This window comes from Bufo gargarizans, chromosome 4 (genome assembly GCF_014858855.1).
Source record: "Bufo gargarizans isolate SCDJY-AF-19 chromosome 4, ASM1485885v1, whole genome shotgun sequence".
In the NCBI taxonomy this organism is placed as follows: Eukaryota; Metazoa; Chordata; class Amphibia; order Anura; family Bufonidae; genus Bufo; species Bufo gargarizans.
The window spans coordinates 478,746,287-478,769,847 of record NC_058083.1 but is presented as its reverse complement, the minus strand read 5'-3'; the positions used below and the strand labels follow the sequence as shown (position 1 = coordinate 478,769,847).

Below are 23,561 nucleotides of genomic sequence, written 5' to 3'. Positions count from 1 at the left end.
GGGTTCGGCTCCATAGGTCTAAAGGTGATATTTATCCAATTCACCCTTTCATTGTATTGGTCTTTATCCATCTCAGTGGCCCTGCAAGTATTTTATTACCAGGGACACATTATTACACCCATCAGCGTCTTGGGGAGCATATTTTGTTATTTTTTAAGAGGAGGGTAAACGCAGGGCAGTCAGCCCAGGAACGAGGACAGGGAGTCTCCACCACAAGGGGACGTCCCTGGGCTGAGGTTATAGGTAGGGTGAGCTTAGGGAGAGTACAGGTTTGCCCACTGCTCCCCTCAGCTGCCCTGTGTTCACTCATCCCTCTTTAAGGGTATTGACGATTAGCTCCCAGACACATCTCTGTATCTACTATTATTGTTGTTTGTCTTTTCACTTATTCACTGGTGAACCACCACGGTGGTATTTTTTTATAATTTGAAGAGTAAAAGTTATGTTTTAAAGGGATCAATATTGCTGGACATTATATTTTTTAAATTAATTCATGGAAATGAAATTGTGTGAAAGTACAGTGACTCTTTAAAGCAAAAAAATAAATAATAAAATTACGACCCCATGGAAAACGAAGGCAACTGGAACCAACCACTTATATTACCGGTTTAACAATGAAAGTTTAGCTCAAGCAGGAGACTAATTCATGGGCGCATCACTTATGAGAAAGTTAAAAGAAAAAAAGTCTTGTATTTTCTTGCCAACATTTCCATTAATATTTACTGTATGTAAAAAGCAGTGTTAAACAGAAAATCTACAAAGAGAATAAAGTCTTTAAAGTCTATGTACACCTTCGGAGGCATTCTTTGTTTATGATTGCATTTTAATATACAAACTACAAATTGGCGTGGTATTAAAAAGCAGGAAGTGCTCAACCGCATATGCACCTGTCTTTGTTTTTGTTATATTATTTTTACTGTTTATCACATCCACACATTTTCTATCCTGTGTAGGATGTCCATTGTGGTACTTGTGGTCCGCTGCAGGCATCCTCCATTGTATGCATTTTTGTTGGGGATTGCCATTAGCAGCAGACCACAAGTGCAGGATCTGCCTCCCCCCCCCCACCCCGGTATAGATGCACCACTGCATATGGGGTTGAGCACCTCCTGCTTTTTAATACCACGCCAATTTGTAGTTTGTATATTAAATTTTTTGTAGGTGTAGAAACTCCTATTCTGAATGTGCCTTTATTTCCATCCACAGGCAGCATTCTGGTGCACAGGTGAGGCCCGGGCTATATCAGCCAGTCTTGGGTGGGGCTCAGAGCTCTCTCCCTCCTCCCATTGTATGCATGGTCACATGCTGGAGGTTACTGGGAGATTGCTGTGAGTCGGACCTTGCGCTCCTTTATTTCTCCCACTGGCTCCTGGTATTGCCCATATGGTCCAGGTAGGTAAGGTCCCAAGCTACTTGATAAACCTTGGAGCGGAGCTCGGGCTCAGACATGTCCTCCAAGCAGGATATGTTGGCTAATCTCTCAATTTTACACCAGTATGATGGTTAGTAAGACCGCAGAGTGCACCTGTCTTTGTTTTTGTTATATTATGATTGCATTTTACTCATTTTTGGCTAAAAATCATATTTCAATTGGCCTTTATTAAAAATATTGAGCCGTTCTGTTACAAAGGGTTAACTGTTTTTCTAACTATGTGACTGGTACTTTCACTTTGTGCTGATCATCTAATAAACCTTATCTCTAAACTACAGAGAGGTCATAAACACTTATTTAAGCCACATTCTTATCAGTAAGATAAGAACTGAGCTATGATAGGTGTTTAGAATGTCAGAGAGCAGAGATTTCCCCAAATGACGGAAAAGACAGTAAATCCACAGGCTGCTACTACAGCATCTCCGCTATGTACAGAGAAAAGGATTCCATATTTTTTATAAATACCAACTGAAAAAGTGATTATTAGCTCAAAATGCAATAATAAAAAAAAAATCCCCCCAAAGGTGTACATAGCCTTTAAATAATGTTTCACAATGCTTGTAAAGTTTCAGGTCATGTTTATATGATATAGCATTAGACGTATGTTTTATATACTTTACATTAGGGGTGCACAACCTTTTTTGGATTGGGGGCCGCATTGTCACACAGGGAGATGTGCTGACGATTAGCATACATCTTTCATCCTGATGAAATATGCAAATCAGCCGACAAACGAGTGATTCCTTGTTTATCAGCTGATCAGTGACACCGTTATAAAGGACAGATATCAGGAATGTTCCTATGAAGACTTTTTCCCAGTAATTGTCCTGAATATTGTGCAGTGCATATGAGATTTCCCGATAAAAAATTATTTTTAACACATTTCTGCAGCATGGCCCTGAAACAGAAGGTTCATACTCTCCTGCTCCCGCTGTTTCCATCTTCCGGTCCTGGTGCTGTTTACATTTGGCTGGCTGTGGGCATAGCACTTGCACCACTCCAGCCAATGACTGGCTTTAGTGGTGATGTGGCCACAAACAGCGTTTCACCGCTGAAACTGGAGAGGTGCTTCGGGACCGGCAGATGGAGATAGCAAGGTCAGCATGGAGCAGGAAAGTATGAATCTTCGGTTTCAGGGACCATGCTACAGGAACTTGTTAAAAAATTATTTTTACTCTGAAGCCCCTTTAAGTGGCGACATTTCTTTCCTGCCTCGTATTCACAAATTAGTCCTTTCCTTCACTGCAGAGGATGGCGCTTACTGGTTCTTACCACCTCCTGCAACCCCAGATATACTGTAGGTGCCCTGCAGTGACCAGTAAGCACTTTCCCTGAGGGACATGTTTACAGCGATGTCGGCGGATTAACCCCTTCTATGCTGCGGTCAGCGCTGACCACGACATAGTAGTGGTTTGTGGTGGGTGAAGGAGCGTATCGAGTCCCCGTGCTGCTTTGGCGGGGACCCGATGCGTGACAAGGCAGCCTGATGCCAAGCAGAGGCTGCCCAATGCCTTGCATGGCATCGGGACCTGCCTTCTACGGGTGCCCAGGAGATCCAGCCTCAGGCTGGGTCTCCTAGGCAACCTGTTAGTGTATGACTCAGTGTCATACACTAACAGGCAATACAGATGTATTGTAAAGCATTGCAGAGGGGATCAGACCCCCAAAAGTTGAAGTCCCAGAGTGGGACAGAAATAAAGTGTAAAAAAAGAGTTTTTAATGAAAAAAATAAAGTTTCAAGTAAAAAAAAAAAAGAAAAAACGCCCCGTTCCCCAGATTTCATAATAAAAAATTGAAAAAAAATGGAAAAACACACATATTAGGTATCGCTGCCTCCGTATCGACCGGATCTATAAATATATCACATTATCCACCCCGTCCGATAAACACCATAAAAAAAAAAAAAAAAAAACTGTGTCAAAAAAAGCCTTTTTTTTTGTCACTTTACATCACAAAAAGTGCAACACCAAGCGATCAAAAAGTTAAACAAAATGGTAATAATGATACCGTCACCTTAGCCCACAAAAAATGAGACCCTACCTAGGACAATCGGTCAAAAAATAAAAAAGCTATGGCTCTCAGACTATGGAAACACGAAAACATAATTTTTTTGTTTCAAAAATGCTATTATTGTGTAAAACGAAATAAATAAAAAAAGTAGACATATTAGGTATCGCCGTGTCCATAACAACCAGCTCTATAAAAATATCACATGACCTAACCCCTCAGGTGAACACCATAAAAAATTAAATAAAAACTGTGTAAAAAATAAGCAATTTTTGTCACCTTACATCACAAAGAGTGCAACACCAAGCGATCAAAAAGGCGTATGTCGAACAAAATGGTACTAATAAAACCGTCACCTCATCCCACAAAAAATGAGACCCTACATAAGAAAATTTCTCAAAAAATAAAAAAAATATAGCTCTCAGAACATGGAGACACTAAAACATCATTTTTTCTTTCAAATATGCTATTATTGTGTTAAAGTGCAATAAATACAAAAAGTATACATATTAGGTATCACCATGTCCGTAACAACCATCTCTATAAAAATATCACATGATCTAACCCCTCAGATGAACACCGTAAAAAATAAAAACTGTGCCAAAAAAGCAATTTTTTGTCAACTTACATCACAAAAATTGCAACACCAAGCGATCAAAAAAGTGTATGCCCCCCAAAATAGTACCAATCAAAATGTCCCCTTATCCGACAAAAAATGAGACCCTACCTAAGACAATCGGTCAAAAAATAAAAAAGCTATGGCTCTCAGACTATGGATACACGAAAACATCATTTTTTGGTTTCAAAAATGCTATTATTGTGTAAAACTTAAATAAATAAGAAAAAGTATACATATTAGGTATTGCCACGTCTGTAACAAAACCTCCTCTATAAAAAATGTCACATGATATAACCCCTCAGGTGAACAACGTAAAAAAAAAAAATCGGCACCTCATCCCGCAAAAAATGAGACCCTACCTGAGACAATTAGTAAAAAAAAAAAAAAAACTTTGACTCTTAGACAATGGAGACACTAAAATATGATTTGTTTTGCTTCAAAACTGCTATTATTGTGCTAAAATGTTTTTTTATTTTATTTCCACATCCGTAATGATCTGCTCTATAAAAATATCACATGATCTAACCCCTCAGGTGAATGCTGTAAAAAAAAAAAAAAAAAAACTGCCAAAATTGACAATTTTTTGGTCACCTTGCCATATAAAGTGTAATAATGAATGATCAAAAAATCATATGTACCCAAACATGGTACCAAGAAAACTGGCACCTTATCCCCTAGTTTCCAAAATGGGGTCACTTTTTGGGAGTTTCTACTGTAAGAGTGCATCAGGGGGGCTTCAAATAGGACATTGCATCTAAAAACCAGTGCAGCAAAATCTGCCTTCCAAAAACCATATGGAGTTCCTTTTCTGCTGCACCCTGCCGTGTGCCCTTACATCAGTTTACGACCACGTGTGGGCTATTTTTGTAAACCGCAGAATCAGGGTAATAAATATTGAGTTTTGTTTGACTGTCAACCCTTTTATGTGTTAAAGATTTTTTTTTATTAAAATGAAAAATCTGCTAAAAAAGTGAAATTTAGAAATTTCATCTCCATTTTCCTTTAATTCTGCGCAACCTGCGCTAAATAGCTTGTAATTGTTTGGCCGCTGCAGACAGTGACATTATCTGCGCTACATCTCCTGTGTAACGCGTGCGCAGCCTGAAAATATCTGTGACATCCAGTGAACCTTTTTTTCATAGACGGTGTCCGCTGCGGACAATTACATTACCTGCGCTACATCTCCTGTATAACTAAAACAATTAAGATGTCGCACTAGTAAACTGGGACTCCAATATAGGTGCTCCTATCCAAACGAGCACTCACTCGAAAAAAGGAAAATTGTATGGGATGTGGGTAGGGCACTCAAAGAAATCCAGGACCATGTAGTAAAGAAGCAATTATATTTATTTATGTTATTTATTCAGCAATCGATAAAAGGGTAAAAGGCAGCAGCATAAAATGTTGACAGCATAAAATTGTTGCCTCTATGTGTTAACAGCAATTAATAACGCCACAATAAGACAATAGATACATACATTTGCACAGCAACAATCTTAGTCAGAGGAATAAATAGAATGTTAATTCGAATAGAGGCAATCCCGATGGTATTGGCTCTATTGTGGAGTCCCCACGGAATGCCAGACTTCGACCTGAAAAACCTTTAAAAATAATCGACCCAATATATGTAGAAAAGGTAAGTGCCCACTGTAAAAAAATCGATCAATTAGCTCTAGATACTATCGAGACCAATCTGTCCTGGAACATGGATGAAAGTTCATATCATTATGTGCCCACACCTGATTACAGCGGCGTCCCGCTAAAGCAGGGTAGGTAGCGGCGTCCCGCTACTGAACAACTTGCAAGTAATTATTTACCTCTAAATCGACTTAGATCTTCTGCCAGACCTCAAGATATTTTCGCTCCCTAATCGTGCCTCCGTTGTTGTAGCAGCACTGTATTATCAGGAGATTCATGTAGATGAAGACCACGCTGACGGGCTTTTAATTGACACGTGGGCCAATGTCCGGCCCCTCTGTTCGTTTGCCCTCGAAAAGAAACGCGTTGGTAACTTTCGTCGATATAAGATAGCGCACTTCTGGTCAATGGCAGTCGATAGTAGGTAATAGTCTCTGGACACAAATAGCTGGGGATGTGGCACCAGACGCGTTTTGGGGTACTAGCGTTCACCTCTTCCTCAGTGGTAAACATTCCCCTCATGGTTTACTTGCAAGTTGTTCAGTAGCGGGACGCCGCTACCTACCCTGCTTTAGTGGGACGCCGCTGTAATCAGGTGTGGGCACATAATGATATGAACTTTCATCCATGTTCCAGGACAGATTGGTCTCGATAGTATCTAGAGCTAATTGATTGATTTTTTACAGTGGACACTTACCTTTTCTACATATATTGGGTCGATTATTTTTAAAGGTTTTTCAGGTCGAAGTCTGCCATTCCGTGGGGACTCCACAATAGAGCCAATACCATTGGGATTGCCTCCATTCGAATTAACATTCTATTTATTCCTCTTGTTTGTTGCTGTATAACGTTTGCGCATCCTAAAATGATCTGTGACATTCAGTGTACTTTTTTCATTGACGCTGCGGACAGCAACATTATCTGTGCAACTATATCTGTGACATTCTGTGTACTTTATTTGTGCATACACTTACAAAACCTGAGCTACTGTACGTGTGACATACTTGCAAGCATATCTACTATTTAATATGCTCAAGGCGAGCAGTAAGGGACGGGGAAGTGGCCGTGCTGCTGATAGTGCATGCAGAGGCTGTGGCCCTGGGCACGGTGAAACTGTACCTGCTGCTAGAGCACAAGAAACACTCATCCACAATACCTAGCTTCATGTCCCAGTTTGCAGGGCGGCGCAAGACACCACTCTAGAAGTCAGACCAGTGTGACCAGGTGGTCGGATGTATTGCAGCAGATAATGCTTCCAGTCAGTTAAGCACCACCCTGTCTTCCACAAAGTCCAGTCTCAGTAGCCAAGAGTCTGGTCAACAGAATCCTCACCCTGATACTCCTTCCTCCCACCATGGAAAGTCATGGCAAACAAGTGATACCACACTCGGATATTCCGAGGAGCTCTTTTCATCGCCATTCCTTGATTTGGGCCTCTCGACAAGCCCACTTGAAGAGGGACATGAGGAGAAATTGTGCGCTGATTCCCAAACTCTTCAGCATCCACAGTCACAAGAAGATGACGGTGGGGAATGGCAATTAGTGTTTCACGAGGTGGACGATGATAATAAGACACAGTTGCCAATAAGTCAACCACAATTAGTGTCTCAAGAGGTTGATGATGAGGATGAGACACAGTTGTCAATAACTGAGGTAGTCAGGAGGATAACCAGAGTAAGGAAGTGGAAGAGGAGGTGGTGGACGATGAAGTCACTGACCCAACCTTGGAAGGTGGCAAGCCGAGCGAGGACAGCGAGGACAGCAGTACAGAGGGGGAGGGATCCGCAGCACCGCAACAGGCTGGAAGAGGCAGTGGGGTAACAAAAGTGAGAAGGCGGGCCACATAAAACAGGCCCGCAACTGTTCCCCAGAGCACCCCCTTGCGGCAATCTCCCTTGCCAAGGGGTAGGTGTTCCACAGTCTGGCGCTTTTTTGGAGGAAAGTGCGGACGATAAAAGAATTGTCATTTGCAACCTGTGCCGTACCTAAATGAGCAGGGGCATGAACACTAGCAACCTCACCACCACCAGCATGATCCGCCACATGGCATCAAAGCACCCTAATAGGTGGGCCAAACGCCTGGGTCCACAATCAGTGTCTGCGGGTCACACCACTGCCTCCTCTTCCCCTGTTTTACGTGCTGGCCAATCCCCTGTCCAAGACGCAGGGCCAGATGCCTCCCGCCGTGCACCTGAACCTTCGCAAGCACCATCAGCTAGCACATCCACTTCTGTGTCCCAGCACAGCGTACAGATGGCTATACCCCAGGCCTTTAAACGAAAGCACAAATACCCAGCCACCCATCCACAGGCCATAGCACTAAATGCGCACCTTTCCAAATTGCTGGCCCTGGAATTGTTGCCATTTAGGTTTGTGGAAACTGAGGCTTTCTGCAGCCTGATGGATGTGGCCGTCCCGCGTTACTCTGTCCCCAGCCGACAAAATTATTCACGGTGTACAGTCCCAGACTTACACCAGCATGTGTCCCATAACATCACCTGTGGGAAGGTCCACTTAACGACTGACACATGGACAAGTGCTTTTGGCCAGGGACGCTACATTTCCCTGACGGCACACTGGGTGAATGTTGTGGAGGCCAGGAGCGAGTTGTACCCTGGGATGGCACAGCTGCTACCGACGCCAAGGATTGCGGCCCCTACTTCTATCAGGGTTTCCGCCACCACATACATTAGTGGCTGCAACCCCCCCCTTCTCCTCCTCCGCTTCCACCTCCACTTCCACCTCTGAATTATCATCTTGCAGCACCAGTCAGACATCAGTCAGTAGCTGGAAGCAATGTAGCACTGCAGTGGTTAAGCGGCAACAGGCCAAGCTTAAACTGGTCTGATTAGGTGACAAACAGCACACCGCCGAGAAGCTGTGGCAGGGGATAAGGGACCAGACTGAGCTGTGGCTCTCGCCACTCAACCTACAACCAGGCATGGTTGTGTCTGATAATGGCTGTAACTTGGTGGTGGCTTTGGAGCTCGGCAAGCTCACACACATACCATGCCTAGCCCACGTGTTCAACCTAGTGGTTCAGGGGTTTCTTAAAACCTACCCCAATTTGCCTGAGCTACTGGTGAAGGTGCCCCGCGTGTGTGCCCATTTCCGCAAGTCATTGTCAGCTTCCGCCGGTCTGGCGCTTGCAATTGCCAGCTCACCGACTGTTGTGTGACATGAGCATGTGCTGGAACTCCACGTTCCACATATTGGCCAGGCTTTGTGAGCAGCAGAGGGCAGTAATGGAATACCAGCTGCAACATGGTCGTCGCCTTTCCAGTCAGCTTCTGCTCTTCACAAGCGACGAGTGGGAATTGATGTCTAACCTCTGTGAGGTTTTACACAACTTTGAGGAATCAACACAGATGGTGAGCGGCGATAACGCTATTTTCAGCGTAACCATCCCACTTCTGTGTCTACTCAAACGCTTGCTGCTCACAATTAAGGTGGACTCTTTGCATGAAGAGGTGGAAATGGGGGAAGACAGTACACAGGGTAATAGCCAGACCACCCTCAGTTCGTCATCTCAGCGCAAATTGGATGATGAGGAGAAGAAGCAGGAGACAGTTGCCTCCGCTACAGAGGGTAGTACCCATGGAAGTTTTATTCTATCTGTTCAGCATGGAGGGGTAAAAGAGGAGGAAGAGGATGAGGAGATTGAGAGTCATCCTCCTGATGAGGACAGCGAAGTCTTGTCTGTAGGGACTCTGGCACACAGGGCTGACTATATGTTAGGCTGCCTTTCCTGTTACCCTCGCGTTGTATGCATTTTGGCCAACACGATTACTGGTTGTTCACCCTTCTCGACCCCTGTTACAAAGAGAACTTCTCATTTCTCATTCCTGTGGTGGAGAGGACGAGAAAAATGGTGCAATACCAGAAGGTCCTGTGGAAAAGATGGTGAAGGAGTATGTAGCAGACCGTGTCAGCGTCCTCAGCGATCCCTTTGTGCCTTACAACTATTTGGTGTCCAAGCTGGACACGTGGTACGAACTGGCGCTCTACGCATTGGAGATGCTGGCCTGCCCCGCCTCTAGCATTTTGTCAGATCGTGTATTTAGTGCTGCTGGGGGCATAATAACTGATAAGCGCATCCACCTGTAAACTGAAAATGCTGACCGGTTGACTCTTATTAACAAGGCCTGGATTGCCCCTGACTTCTCTATTCCACCAGAGGGAAGCGGCTGAACATAAAGGCACTCTAAATGTGGCTTTTATGGTGTATTAAATACACTGTATTCCCAAGCACTCCTTCCACCACTAAAAAGGGTATATGGTTCAATCTCCCTTTTCTGGGTCACAGCAGGCCCTCGCCCATAATGTTTTAGAGGGTCACCAGTAGGCCCTTGTTCTTAATGTTTTAGAGGGTCACCAGCAGGACCTCACCCATAATGTTTTTGATGGTCACCAGCAGGCCCTCGCTAATAATGTTTTAGAGGGTCACCAGCAGGCCCTTGTTCATAATGTTTTTGAGGGTCACCAGCAGGCCCTTGTTCATAATGTTTTTGAGGGTCACCAGCAGGCCCTTGTTCATAATGTTTTTGAGGGTCACCAGCAGGCCCTCACCCCTAATGTTTTAGATGGTCAGATCAGCAGCAGGCCCTCGCCCCTAATGTTTTAGATGGTCAGATCAGCAGGTCCTTGCTCCAATAGTTTTTGAGGGTCACCAGCAGGCTATCAATCATAATTTTTCAAGGGTGTGTATGATGCCCTCCTTTATGTGAAAAAAGGGTGTATTGGAGTGCCGATTCCTTTTGGCAGCCTTTTCACTTAGTGCATAGGCTTTATGAGTGTAGGAGTCCCACTACCTGAACAATAGTACCACAATGTGAATGAGTCCCTCCGTTATGTGATATACAGGTTGTATCAGAGTGCTTCTTCCTTGTAAATATACAGGAAAGAATGTTTCCTAACAATTTTTCCTCTAAAATCCATTTTATCTTTGATTTTGTGCGTATTGTTGTCAGTCTGTAAAAGTGGCGTACTACTCAGACATCATCATTTCCAGCAGCGAACTGGGAGTCCACAATGCATCCAGACATCCTCCCCATGCTGTTCCCGAACCATTTCAGTGGTGTTTTCATAAATTTCTGACCTTTTCCTGTGAACCAGACACCCTCCACTATTCAGAGAAGGGGGTGCCTGGCTTAATGCTCGGGTTCCCCCATTGACTTCCATTGTGCTCGGGTGCTCGGTAGACAAATTTAATAGGAAGCTGTGTTGTGGCTGTTTAACGTAAACTGTTTAATTCCAGCAATTCCATCGAGTCCTAGTTAAAATCTCTATTTAAGTCTGAGCTTGAAGGGATAAGAAGAGTTGTCTTCAAACTAATAAACTGCCAACCAGCCCACGAAAAAAGTGAAATTTGTACAAAAGGTAACCAAAGTGTACAGAAATGTTTGAAATTAACCAAAAATGTCATCTTTGGGTTACATATTTATCTGCTAACAGGTAGTAAGGGTCTACTCACCAATTTCTGTAATATTGCATTTTTAAAAAATTGTGGCAGAACTACCGTTTTTTGCACCATTTTTGTTAAAATGTAATACTGCAACAGGTGATTTTGACCCTAAAGGTTATTACCTCTTTTGCATCTTTTGTCTTTCTAAACAGGGGTAAACAATCATTGGAGTAGAAATAATCCTATTTGGAAAATGTCAGAGCTTTTCCAGTTTAGGCAACCTATTGTCATACATTCTGAGCTAATAGAGGAGGGTCCACTGTTCAGGGTCTTCGTCTCTCGGCCACAGTGGAGAACAGTTACGAAGAGCTTCTCTTGCTCTGGGGGACCATTACTGGGTGAAAATTAATTTCCCATGTGGTGATAATGAAGGGAAGCTAATTACTTACTGCCAGGTTAGGACACAGATTGCAGATGATCACTGAGGAGTCCCAGCAGGACGTACTTTGCAATTTTCTCATTGATCTCCCAACTGCCTTAAAGGGAACCTGTCATCAACTTTATGCTGTCCATACTAACGGCAGCATAAAGTAGAGACAGGTGAGATGATTTCAGCGGTCTGTCATTTGAAAGTTAAAAGTAAGTGGTTGTCAAAAATCAACATCACAATCATGTCAGACTGGGTCTGGAAAAGAGTCACGGCCACCTGAGAAGAGTCCTGGTTATTCATGAAGTCCTGCTCTCCTGCCCACCTGCTGATGACTGACAGGCTTCTACATAGTTTTCTCCCTTTCTCTCTAGGAGAGAACTGACAATCATCAGCAGATGGGTTAGAGAGCAGGAGATGAGGAATAACCATGACTCTTCTAAGGTAGATTTGACTCTTTTTAATGCCTGGGCTGCAATGTTTGTGATGCTTGTTCTTGGCAACCACTTACATTTAGCTCATAAGTGACACACTGTTAAAATCAGCATTTCTGTCACTATTTTATGCTGACCTCGGTGGGGTCAGCATAAAGTTGATGACAGGTTCACTTTAAAGAGGACCTGTCCACACTCCTAACATGTCTGTTTTAATAGTGTCATGCATCCCTCATGTAATAACAATTCTGGAACATCTATTCTTATGACTCTATGTTTTACCATTTCTGTATTATTTCTGATAGAAGTTATGAATGAATTGCTAGCAGTCTGCAGTAAGGGTACAGAGGGGTGGTAACCAGTTGGGGGGGTGTACCTGCACAGACTGACTCTACCCAATCAGTGCTGCCATTTTCAGACTGTTTAGGTACACCCCCCCCCCCCCCCAATTAGTTACCTCCCCTCTGTACCCTTACTGCAGACTGCTGGCAATTCATTCATAACTTCTAGTAGAAATAATAAAGCAATGGCACAACATAGAAACATAAGAACAGATGCTCCAGAATTGTTATTACATGGAGAATGAATAAATCTATTAAAACAAGCATGTCAGGAGGTGTGACAGGTCATCTTTAATGGGACACTGACAGGCCCAATAACCATAATTAGCTGTACATATCCATGCACAGGTCTTCTAATGTGCATTTAAAACATATAAGTATCCCCCCTGTCCACATTATGAATACTGCAAACTCGTGTTTTATAACCTGAACTAATCCCTGTTCTTTCTGCCCAAGGGGCGGGGTTTCAGCTTCTCTTGTGCCCAGAGAAGCTGAAACCCCGCCCCTTGGGCAGAAAGAACAGGGATTACTTCAGGTTATAAAACACGAGTTTGCAGTATTCATAATGTGGACAGGGGGGATACTTATATGTTTTAAATGCACATTAGAAGACCTGTGCATGGATATGTACAGCTAATTATGGTTATTGGGCCTGTCAGTGTCCCTTTAATGATTCGTCTTGTTCTGCAGATGTCAAAAAAAGAATACTCACCTCCCAAGAGAATACTCCCATGGCGTTCCTACCTCCCTTGCCTGCTCCCATGCCAGTCCCTGTGCAACCAGACCTCCTGTGTTTTGCTGCAGCGGTCACATGTGATAAGACATCATCCCAGTAGGTTGGGTTGTACAAAGACATGGCATGGAAGCAGACAAGAGAGCTATAGATCGTGAGTATTTCTCATGGGGAGTGAATACTGTGTTATCTATTTAAGATCTGCATCAGCAACTATTCCTGTGGATTTCAGTAGAAAGTACCACTCCATTAATTTTCTGCATTAAATCTGCTCTGAATCTGCAATATAAATGAACATGTTGTGGAAAATCCCATTTACTTGGCTGGAACTGTATAGCAATGGAGATTTTCCACACAAAAATCTGGACACAAAATCTTCGCGCAACATGCAATGTGTTCAGGTTGGCTAATGATGTGGCTCATATGGCCTTCAGCACACAGAGAGTTTTATCCATTTTTGCCTTAGGCCACGTTTACATCTCCATTTAGTAGATCTGTCTGCCTGATCTGGCTCAAATGCCGGGTGTCGGCTGGACAAAGAACCTTTGCATGCAATATTTTTTGTCCAACCGAAACCTGGCATTTATGCTAGAAAGTGGCCGGATCACCGCCCAGGTCCCCTGTTCTGCCTGCCCCGCTCCTCTTGATTGATGTCACGGTTCGCAGCATCGCTGACGAAATCCTGCGTCTGCACGATTCACTTCTGTATTCGGCGCAGGCGCAGTGAGTGAAGGCCGCTCCCCTGATGCCGGCTTCCTCACTGTGATGTAGTCGGCGCAGGCGCAGTGAGGAATCCGGCACCAGGATCGCATCATTCACTCACTGCGCCTGCGCCGAATACAGAAGTGAACGGCACAGGCGCGGGATTTCGTCAGCAATGCTGCGAACCGTCACATCAATCAAAAGGAGCAGAGTGGGCAGAACAGGGGACCTGGACGGATAAAGGGTGAGTATACGGAGCCTCTAGGTGCTGATTTTACGCCCACATAGCACCTAGAGGCTCATTAGCATATTATAAAAGTGCTTTTTTTTTTATCAGAACGGCTGCAGGGAGAAATGTAAAAAACATACAGTTATGTAGTGCTGACATTAGCGCATCGCTATATCAGTCAGCTACATAACAGTATTTCTGGTGGTAGAAACCCTTTAATGCTTTTTATTATTTTTGCCTACTGTATGTATAGCAGTGCATTACCTACCGTGCATGGGATTATGGTAGGACAGCCCGTTGTTAGACCCAGACGTGTTCCTTAAAACTGTCTCCCCCAGTGATTTCTATCTACAGGGCTGGTGATCAGGGTCACAGGGAGTCTCCCTCCCAAGCATTATCATAATCTTTATTGATTACACTATTTAATAAAAAATTTTAAATTTCTCTGCTTTCATCTGTTGCTGCGAGATGGAGGCTGTCAAGCACAATAATTCCCTCAAATGTAACATCCAGCACTGGGTACATTTATGGCATAAGGCACTAATAGCTAAAATTGGTTCCTGAATCTAAATATCAGGATAAATCCCTGGAACAATAGGCCATCTCCAGTAATTTAGTAACCATAGCTTGCAATATTATTTCTTCCAAGAAAGCATTCAGATCTCTCAAACCAATGACAGGCTTAGCGGTAAAATGTCCCCAGCGGCAGATCACTACTGGGTCATGTGCTGCTTGGGGACATGTGACCACTGAGGCCAGTCATTGGCTGAAGCAGAGCATGTGACCCCATCCATCCAGAAGTGGAGTGGATGGAGACAGGAAGACCGCTGAAGGAAGCCATTAAGCCGAAATGGAGCTGATGATTATGTTTAGTTTTTTTTTTTTTAACAGGTACAACAGGCTGACAAAAAAGTTCAAAAAGCTTTACAAACCCTCTAATTGAAATGTCCATCAGTATTACCAGCAAGAGACTTGTGAGCATAGACTACATGTCATGTAAAGACAGGAAGTCCTCACACAGGAGGGTCAGTCTGTTACACCTATCTCAGACATTTTTGCCATGTCGCTGGGATATGCCATCAATGTCAGATGTGGGTCTCACCTCTGGACCCTGCTCCTATCTCTAGCAGAATGGGGCCCCCAAAGTGAAGGAGAGTGCACTGTGCATGTACAGTGTGCTTTCCTTTCACTTCTATGGGAGTTGCGGAAATAACCAAGCAAGCGCGCTCAGCTATTCTCGGTAGTCCCATAGCGGTGAATGGAGAGCACACTGCGCATGTATGGCCACCCCTCCATTTGCTGCTATGGAACTGGAGGAAATAGCACGCCTATTTTCAGAGCTCCCATAGCTGTCAATAGAGGGTGGCCGCATTTGCGCAGTGTGCCCTCCTTAACTTCGGGTGGCCTGTTCTGGATATAGGAGCGAGTCTCAGAAGTGGAACCTTCACCTATCTGACATTGATGGCATATCCTAGCTATAATGAGACAACCCCTTTTAAATTTACATAGTTAGAGCAGTTAAAAAATTTGGGGACAGTGAGAAAAGCAAAATAAGGCCTATATTACCAAATTTTATGATATTCACTGTAAAACGCATCTCCGTTTTTTAAAAGCTGTGTGCATGGAGACTGCACAAAGACCTGGTATTCCGGTACTCGAGATTGGTAGGCACTCCATATGACAAGATGTAATGTCTTCCTACAGCACCATATTAGAGGGATATCCTACTCTAAAAGCTATACTCCATGATACAGTGTCTGTTGGAGCATGCTTCCATATGACATGGGCAGCATTTTAGGACTTGGAAGTTGCATGGAGTCGTAATGCAACTGTGTCCACAAACCCTAAGCCCATAACATGCAAGGTGTGGTGAAAATTAGACCCATAGTATGCTTGAGTTCAAAGGTTAACACATTTTTTGTGCAATCTTAGGCTACTTTCACATCTACGTTGTGAATTCTGACAGGCTGTTCCGGCAGAGAACAGCCTGCTGGAATCCTCCAGATCTAGCGCTGCCGGATACAAATGGAATGCCCGCTGGCCCCATAAAGTATAATGGGGTCTGGTGGAGATCCGTAAGCTGTTCCAGCAGACAAGTGGAGAGTTGACTGGATACAAACTGCTGCATGGTGTGGTTTGTTTCCAGACAATATTCAGTTTGTCTGCCAGAACGGATATAAATGGAATTCCTGCCGGCCACGTAAAGTATAATGGGGTCCGGCAGAGATCGCTACAATGCTCCAGAAGACAAGTGGAGAGTTGGCCGGAAACAAACTGCTGCATTTTTTTTTTCTGGACAATTCGTTTGTCTGCCGTAACAGCAATAAGTGGGTGGAGTACAAATTAAAGAACCTTCTCTAGACACATTTAAAGGCTATTTTTTTCAAAGGTGATTTTTCTTTTTATCAACCATGTTTGCTTGATGGATATGCACCTGTGACTATGAATATGAATGTGCTAGTCTAAATTTTCTTGTAGTACATTTAAAGGCTATGTACATTTTTTTATGATTGCATTTAACTTATTTTTGGCTAAAAATCATATTTTCAATTGGGCTTTATTAAAAATATTGAGCTGTTCAGTCACAAAGATGTAACAGTTTTTCTAACTGTGTGACTGGTACTTTCACTTTCACTTTGTGCCGGTCATCTAATAACCCTTATCTGTAAATTACTAAGGGGTCATAAACACTTATTTAAGCCACATTCTAATCAGTAAGAAAAGGATTGAGCTTTAATGAGTGTTTATAATGTGAGAGAGCCGAGATAAGGAGCCCGGCTGCTCCTCAGATGACGGAAAAGACAAATAAACTACTGGATGCTACTACATCATCTCAGCTCTGTACACAAAAAAGGATTCCATATTGTTAATAAAGACTAATTGAAAAAATTATGTTTAGCTCAAAATAAATACAATGCAATAATAATAATAAAAATTGCCCCAAAGGTGTACATAGCCTTTAAAGACAAATCTGTCAACAACTTGTTGCTTTCAAAAAAACTTAACTTCAAAAACACTTGATACATTTCCCCTAGTTGCATGCTGGAATAAAGATAAAGCACGCTACTTGAGCTCAAACTTATTTTGGGCTATTGCTATTTCTTATACAGGTGATTCACAGCTTTGAGCGGAGTGCCGACTGAACTTTCATTTCATGACCTACAAGGTTTACAATGTGATACATTTTAGAGACACTTTCGTCAAAAAAAGGTTATTTTAAAAAAAACCTCATCATTCAAAGAAAACTAATTTTTTAACAAATTTTTAGGAACTACTATGCCATTAAAGTTCACATACAAAGTATTCTTCTACTGTACACAAATTATAACATCTATAGAAATAGGTAATCCATTGTGAGTTTACTGCTGCAGTGAGGGGAAGATGTTATCTACCAGGTAAACCTCATGATAATGGTAGGTATAGAATTGGGATAACAGTATTACAGTTGTATTATCCTCTTGATATGACTAGCTATACCGTAGATTCCCATAGAAGAGCATTGCATTAATTAGTGTCATGTGTGATGCTCTACTTGAGTCACTATGGGTCAGGGGCTCTCTCTCGCTCTCTCTGGTCACAGTAATGGTCTGACCTAGAGAGTTAAACAAAACTGTTTGCCATGTTAAAAGTCTAAGCAGAGAGGAATTTAAAAAGCTAGGACAGGAAGTAGAATACATGGAGGGACTTAAATTATATCCAGAAAACCATCAATTTTTTTTTTTTTAATAAAAGTATACATAGAATATTCACATAAAAAATTATTGATAAAAGTGTACAAAGGATTCCTTTTTGTTATAAATGATTAAAATTGTACTTACCGCACCCAGTTGGAGTTCTCCAGTCACCCACTGTAATTCCCAATGCTTGACATACTAGAGCGTACGCTTGAATAGCCTGACAAAGGCTAGTGCCATTGTCTCGGGAGCCACAAAGGTCATAAACACAGCTATGGACAAAGGCAGTAGGGTCCACCACAGTTCCACATTCCCAAAGAGGACTCCCTGTAAGGTTTATAAATCCACAATATTCTGAGGTAAAGTAAAGCGATTCCATTGCAGCATCACATAAGCTACAATTGTCTACACACCCGGAAGAGCATTTCCAGTCTGGGTGATACACCCTCCAACTCTCTCCTAAATCTATGACGGAGACTGCCAGCCTTCCGTCTGAGCGGAGAGTATCATCCTCTGGGTTTTTGTTGTAGTTGCCGCACATTCCACAGGTAGAGTTAATATAAGTTCCAGGGACTGATATAGAGGCATAGTGTTCCCCATCATAGATCACTAACAAACCAAAATCAGTCTCCACAGCTGTCGATAGACCACTTTGATATATTTTGATGGCCCCATGTTCCAGAATTACTGGAAGAGAAAATATCAAATCGTTTACCTGCAATAAGAAAAATACAGCATTACATTAAAAAGTGACTCTCAAGGGAATGTATCATCCGAACGTGACATATTATTTAAATCAGGCTTTTATTATAAAAAAAATATGCTGCTCATTCCTGTTTTCTACAGTTCACTTGCTGGCTTTGCTGTATAGACTGGGTCAGAATAAGCAGAGTCCTCCAAATACCATTAGAAGGTGTGCAAATTAATGACAGCTCTATTGTATTGTTGGAGGTCTAGATACCACAAAGTGAAAGTAAGTCCGGGAACATGAGATCTCCCATCAGGCGTGCCGACAGCCAATCTGCAGGTAGCCATCCCCTGTGATGTGACAGCCATATAAAAGCCTAATCCTGCGTGATCTCCCCCATTGTTTTGTGAGCTGAGAATAGGGAGAGACGTGGCAAATGCTCATGCGCTAGGAACAGTGTTGCTGCAATTATCCAGTGGCCATGTTTGATCCGTCCACCAGGTTTGGCATCTGGTTTTAACCCTAATGATTTTAAAAGTGAAAAGTGTCAATTTACTATTAGCGGTAGGAAAGGGTTAACTTCCAAGCCTTCACACAGAGATTAGGCCACCAAGTGGCAAGAATATGATTAGGTAGAGTGGCCTGGGTATACCTGATTTATAGCGATTTGTAACAAATTAATTTGGAACAAATCTAATTTCTTGGTGAACTTTGGGGAATCAGCCGAATCGAGTTTTTCAAAACTTTGCTCATCTCTAGCTAGCACTACAATTAGAGGATGCTCAACCAGCTTTTTCTTCATAGCAAATATGCAAATCACAGCTATGACAAAAGAGAAAGCAATTCAGGCTTTATGACACATGCCTTAAACATGCAAGCATATTTTTTCCATATCAAATTAAGTAAAAAAGAAAATAATAAAAAATATCTCTGTTGAGACCAATTATCACCCAAAAAAAAGAAAATCACAAATAGAACTTGGTTTTCCTCGGAGTTTATGATGGCCTGAACTCTTGGAGACATGGACTTCACTAATGAAAAACAATGGCCAGTGATTGACTGCAATGGTGTCAAACAAGAAGTTTACATGAAGTGGAGGCCTGCAAGCAAATGAGCCAGGATCCAGCACCAAGGATCAGGAAAATATGATCAGCAATGCGGGTCCGACCATTGCAACAGGTCTGGAAATTAGTGCACAACCCCTTTAACACTTATTACTCTGGGGCAAAATGCATTATAATTCTGTAAAAATAACTTCTTCATCACCAAAAATATTTTGTATGGATGAAATGAGTACATTTTTTTCTGATATTGATTGTTGGGAAGTTTAGAAGCAAAGTCAGAAAATCTTATTTTACTGAAAAAGTTGTAGATGCTTAAATCAAATCTCTAGCAGATATGGTTGGAAAATCTACAGTAAGTGACACACATGCCTGGGATAAACCTGTACCTATCCTAAGAGAAAACTAAAAAGGAAAGAATATAGGGACAGACATCGTTCTTCTTGGATTCAAAAGGGCTCATAATATCTATCTTCTCCCACGCCTTGCCTGTTGAGGTAATAATTGCCATGTCTTCCACTTTTTCTCCTGATAGGCATATCAATATCATAAAAATTGGGGACAATTGATTATGTTCTCTATCTTTATATGTTACATTACAGCAGCATCAGACAAGTACCAGCATCATCTTCTTGGCCAAGGTAAATTGGTGATTTATCATAGAATATAATTTTTACCCAGTCATTCTTATGCTATGCTATGGTGGTGTCTCTTTATCTCAACCTTTTTCATTCTGTTTAGGCGTTAGTGAAGTTTTTTGGGTTTTCTATACAGTTTCCTACAGTTCTGTTGAAAACATTGACTCTGGTTTCCACACATTTTCGTCCTGACACTTTGACAAGAGAGAAAAAAAAAAAAAAAGTATAACTGAAAAAAGAAGTGTAATGACTTCCAAGGGGACTAGACTTTTTGGAATTTGTGGAGAGTTCCTCAAAGTGTCAGATCTGTTTCCGCTTAGAAATTAATTTTTGAAAGAAAGGGGGCTGGGGATCGATCCTATGAAGGGGAATCAAAGCTTTTACAGCGCAATATGGTGTGTAATTAGTCTCATTTTAGAAGGAGAGTAGATTTTGCTAGGTCTGGCTAATACACTCATATCTATAGAAAGATGCAACCTGCAAGCCTCTTTTTCTGTCAAAGTAAGGGTTAGCTCTCTCTCCCATAATTGCAGGAACGTCGGTTTAATGATATGGTTGGGAAGTCCAGTGACATTTTCTTTTAGTTAGCCAAGTCCAACAGCTTATTATGGTACTGTACCATGTGGTGGCCAAGCTGAGGACAAGCCACAAAGCGAAAACCTGCATCAATGTGCAAGTTGTTATAGATTTTGACTGTTTATGATTGTTGACTGTTAACAGAAAAACTGCAAAACGGCATGACCATTAACAATCAACTTTGAACCATCTATCTAAAAACTGGGTTGAATTTTGGCATCATAGCTGTGTCTGTTTGGCTGTCTTGTAGCTGCTATGACCATACCCTTAAAGGCATGACAGGCTATCACTATCAAATCGGCAGTGGTCCGACATCCCACACCCTGACCAATTAGCGGCTTCAGTTTAGCTCCAGTGCTGGAAGTTGGCTCCAGAACTACACCATTACACATTCTAAGGTTATTCCATACGTTTTGTTCTCTACTTGATATGTAAAAACATGCTATTAATTAAAATAATTTACATTAATTTGTTTGAGGTACAATTCACAAAGCCAAAATGTTCAGCTGTCAAAACAACCCCTTGTTTTGTGTCATATACTGTCCTTTGTGTATTTTCTATAAAGTAAAAATGTGGATGAACATCTTCTAGGCATGGTGACTTTGGAATTCTTACTAGGGCTTGTATATGTGGGAGAAGAAAACAAATATTTATTTGGCCTAATTTATTTTCCAATACTCAGGAAAACAACCAAAAAGAAAAACCCAAACTTTCTTGTTTCAGTTTACTTCCCCTATATACAGTATTTCCCTTATATAAGGGCTACAAAATAAAATATGTTATCTAAGGCACCTTAACAAAGTCCAAGGCGCATTTGCAGGTAAGAACCCCCATTTATCATCTGTCAATAACCACTTAAAAAGGTGTTCCAGCGGGATCTTTATTTTTTTTTTTTATAAGTGGAAAGTATAGAGGGTTAAAAATATTAAGCATTACTCACCCTCGCATATTCCCCACCTCTGCCACTCACTCGGTCCCCACAGGTTTCGGCTTTTTGGTTAAGAGATGTCCACTTAACCAATCAGTAGCTGAGTGGGCATCACATGCCATTTCCTGTGTGTCAAGTCAGGACCAGGAAGTAGAGACCAGTGGGAATCGGGTGAGTGTTGAAACGGCAGTGGCGGAGGACTTGTGAGGATGAGCAATGCTTAATAATTTCCCATTACTCCCCTTATCGAAATAAATTTATCCTGCAGGAACTCCCCTTTCAAGTTATTTTTTAATAGCTCCGACATCCTATAAAATAGAAGAAGTGGCAAGCATTCTGGGGACAGCATAATCTTCCTCTTTTTTCTGCTAGCCATAGACTGAGTACAGTCTAAATCCCATCAGTATTGAGGGACTAAAATAAGGAATGTGACTAACGATGCAAGGCGTTGATAGTTCTACCATTGAGCCGCCGAATATTGTATCAAATCGTTATGGCACTTAATTTGTCTTCCAAGATTTTGGCAAGATTTATCATGGATAACAGACTGTATTATAGCCGCAGCCGTCTCTAAATTCTTTGCAGTTCTCTATCGTATCTTTCAGATAATTGAAGTGGGGTGTTAAATGTCTCCGAGCTTTAGGCATTTTTTTAAAAGCCCTCTTTGTCCATTTTTGTATAATCATTTGGTTAGGATTCAACCCACTTTTCTGTTTCTCTTCTGTTCTTGTAACCCCTAATGAACCCTTAAGTTACAGGATGTAACAAAATCACTTTGGAAGAAAAAGCTGGACTTTTGCCATAGATGCTAACAGACTTTAAATAGAGCCAAATGATTCTGGTTGTTGAAGTAAATTGACAAGGATGTGTATCAAAAAACCTTTATCTGACTTAATGAGCGTATTAGAGTAGCAAGTCTTGGGTATCACAGGCTCATACTATTGACTACTGCATGGTACTGGTAGGAATGTGGATGAACCTCTTAACTCTATGGCTCAATCCATTTTAATAAGTGATAAGTGGGGTTAAAACCTCATTATTATTTAAAGGAATTGTCCAAACATGTTTCAATTTTCCCCATAAATAGTGCCTGGTACAACAAATAAGGCTGAGATGCTATACCAGGCACAGTCCATGTGTAACAGCTAGAGTTGTTTCTGAAAAAAAACAAATTTTTCTATTCCCCAACAACCCCCTGAAGTAAAATGACCAACTCAACTAAAGCTCGGTTCAGACTCTGTTTTCTTTCATGTTGCGAGTATGGCCAGGAAAGTCCCTCTTAGAGATGGGCGAACCAGTCAAGATTTGTTTCAGGGTCTGGTCTGCCAAAACGGTTGCTCCAATTGCCCTGACGTTGGTATATAACCCCCTCTAGCCTCCTAGGACTCATAATTTTTTTTAGGAAAACTTGTTATCTCTTTTCATTTATTTTTTATGATTTTATGATTTCTCCCCCCCCCCCCCCAAGCTCTGACACGAAATGACAACAATAGTAAATAATGAGTGACACTGACGTAAATAGCTATGGGTGAACGCCCATTTGACGGCGTTAATATACAGTGCCGGCACATGTCTCCTGCTTTTTCATATTCCAAAGCTTTCAAAAATGGACCCTTATCAGTGGCAGATGATGTTTAAACACACATGGTGTTATAAGATAAAAAAATTGAAATGGCTTGAGGGAATATGAAGATTGGCATGTGGCATTAGTGACAGAACATGATGGTAGGTAGGTAGACAGGCAGACAGACAGACAGCAAGAGTGGCAAGATGTGGCAGCAAGGGGAGGTCTATTGATCACATTCAGCCTGCCTGGAATGTGAAAAAATGGTGGTATTGATGCAGTAATCCACTAAAATGATGCTGTACCTTAAAAAAAAAAATTATGGAAGGGGCAAATTTTTTTTTAAATTTCAACCCTTGCCCCCAAAGAATTTTTAAATTTCAATTGTGTGGAAAGTGAGTACATAGAAACATAGAAACATAGAATGTGTCGGCAGATAAGAACCATTTGGCCCATCTAGTCTGCC

The 23,561-nt window shown here is 42.0% G+C and overlaps 1 protein-coding gene across 1 annotated transcript in view; it reads right to left on the bottom strand.

The window, feature by feature from the left end:
• Positions 1–23,561, bottom strand: part of TECTA (tectorin alpha) — a 180,329-nt gene that overhangs the window by 141,438 nt on the left and 15,330 nt on the right. The window contains 1 exon segment of the mRNA XM_044291273.1: positions 17,785–18,355. Within this exon segment, the coding sequence (XP_044147208.1) occupies positions 17,785–18,355 (571 nt within the window).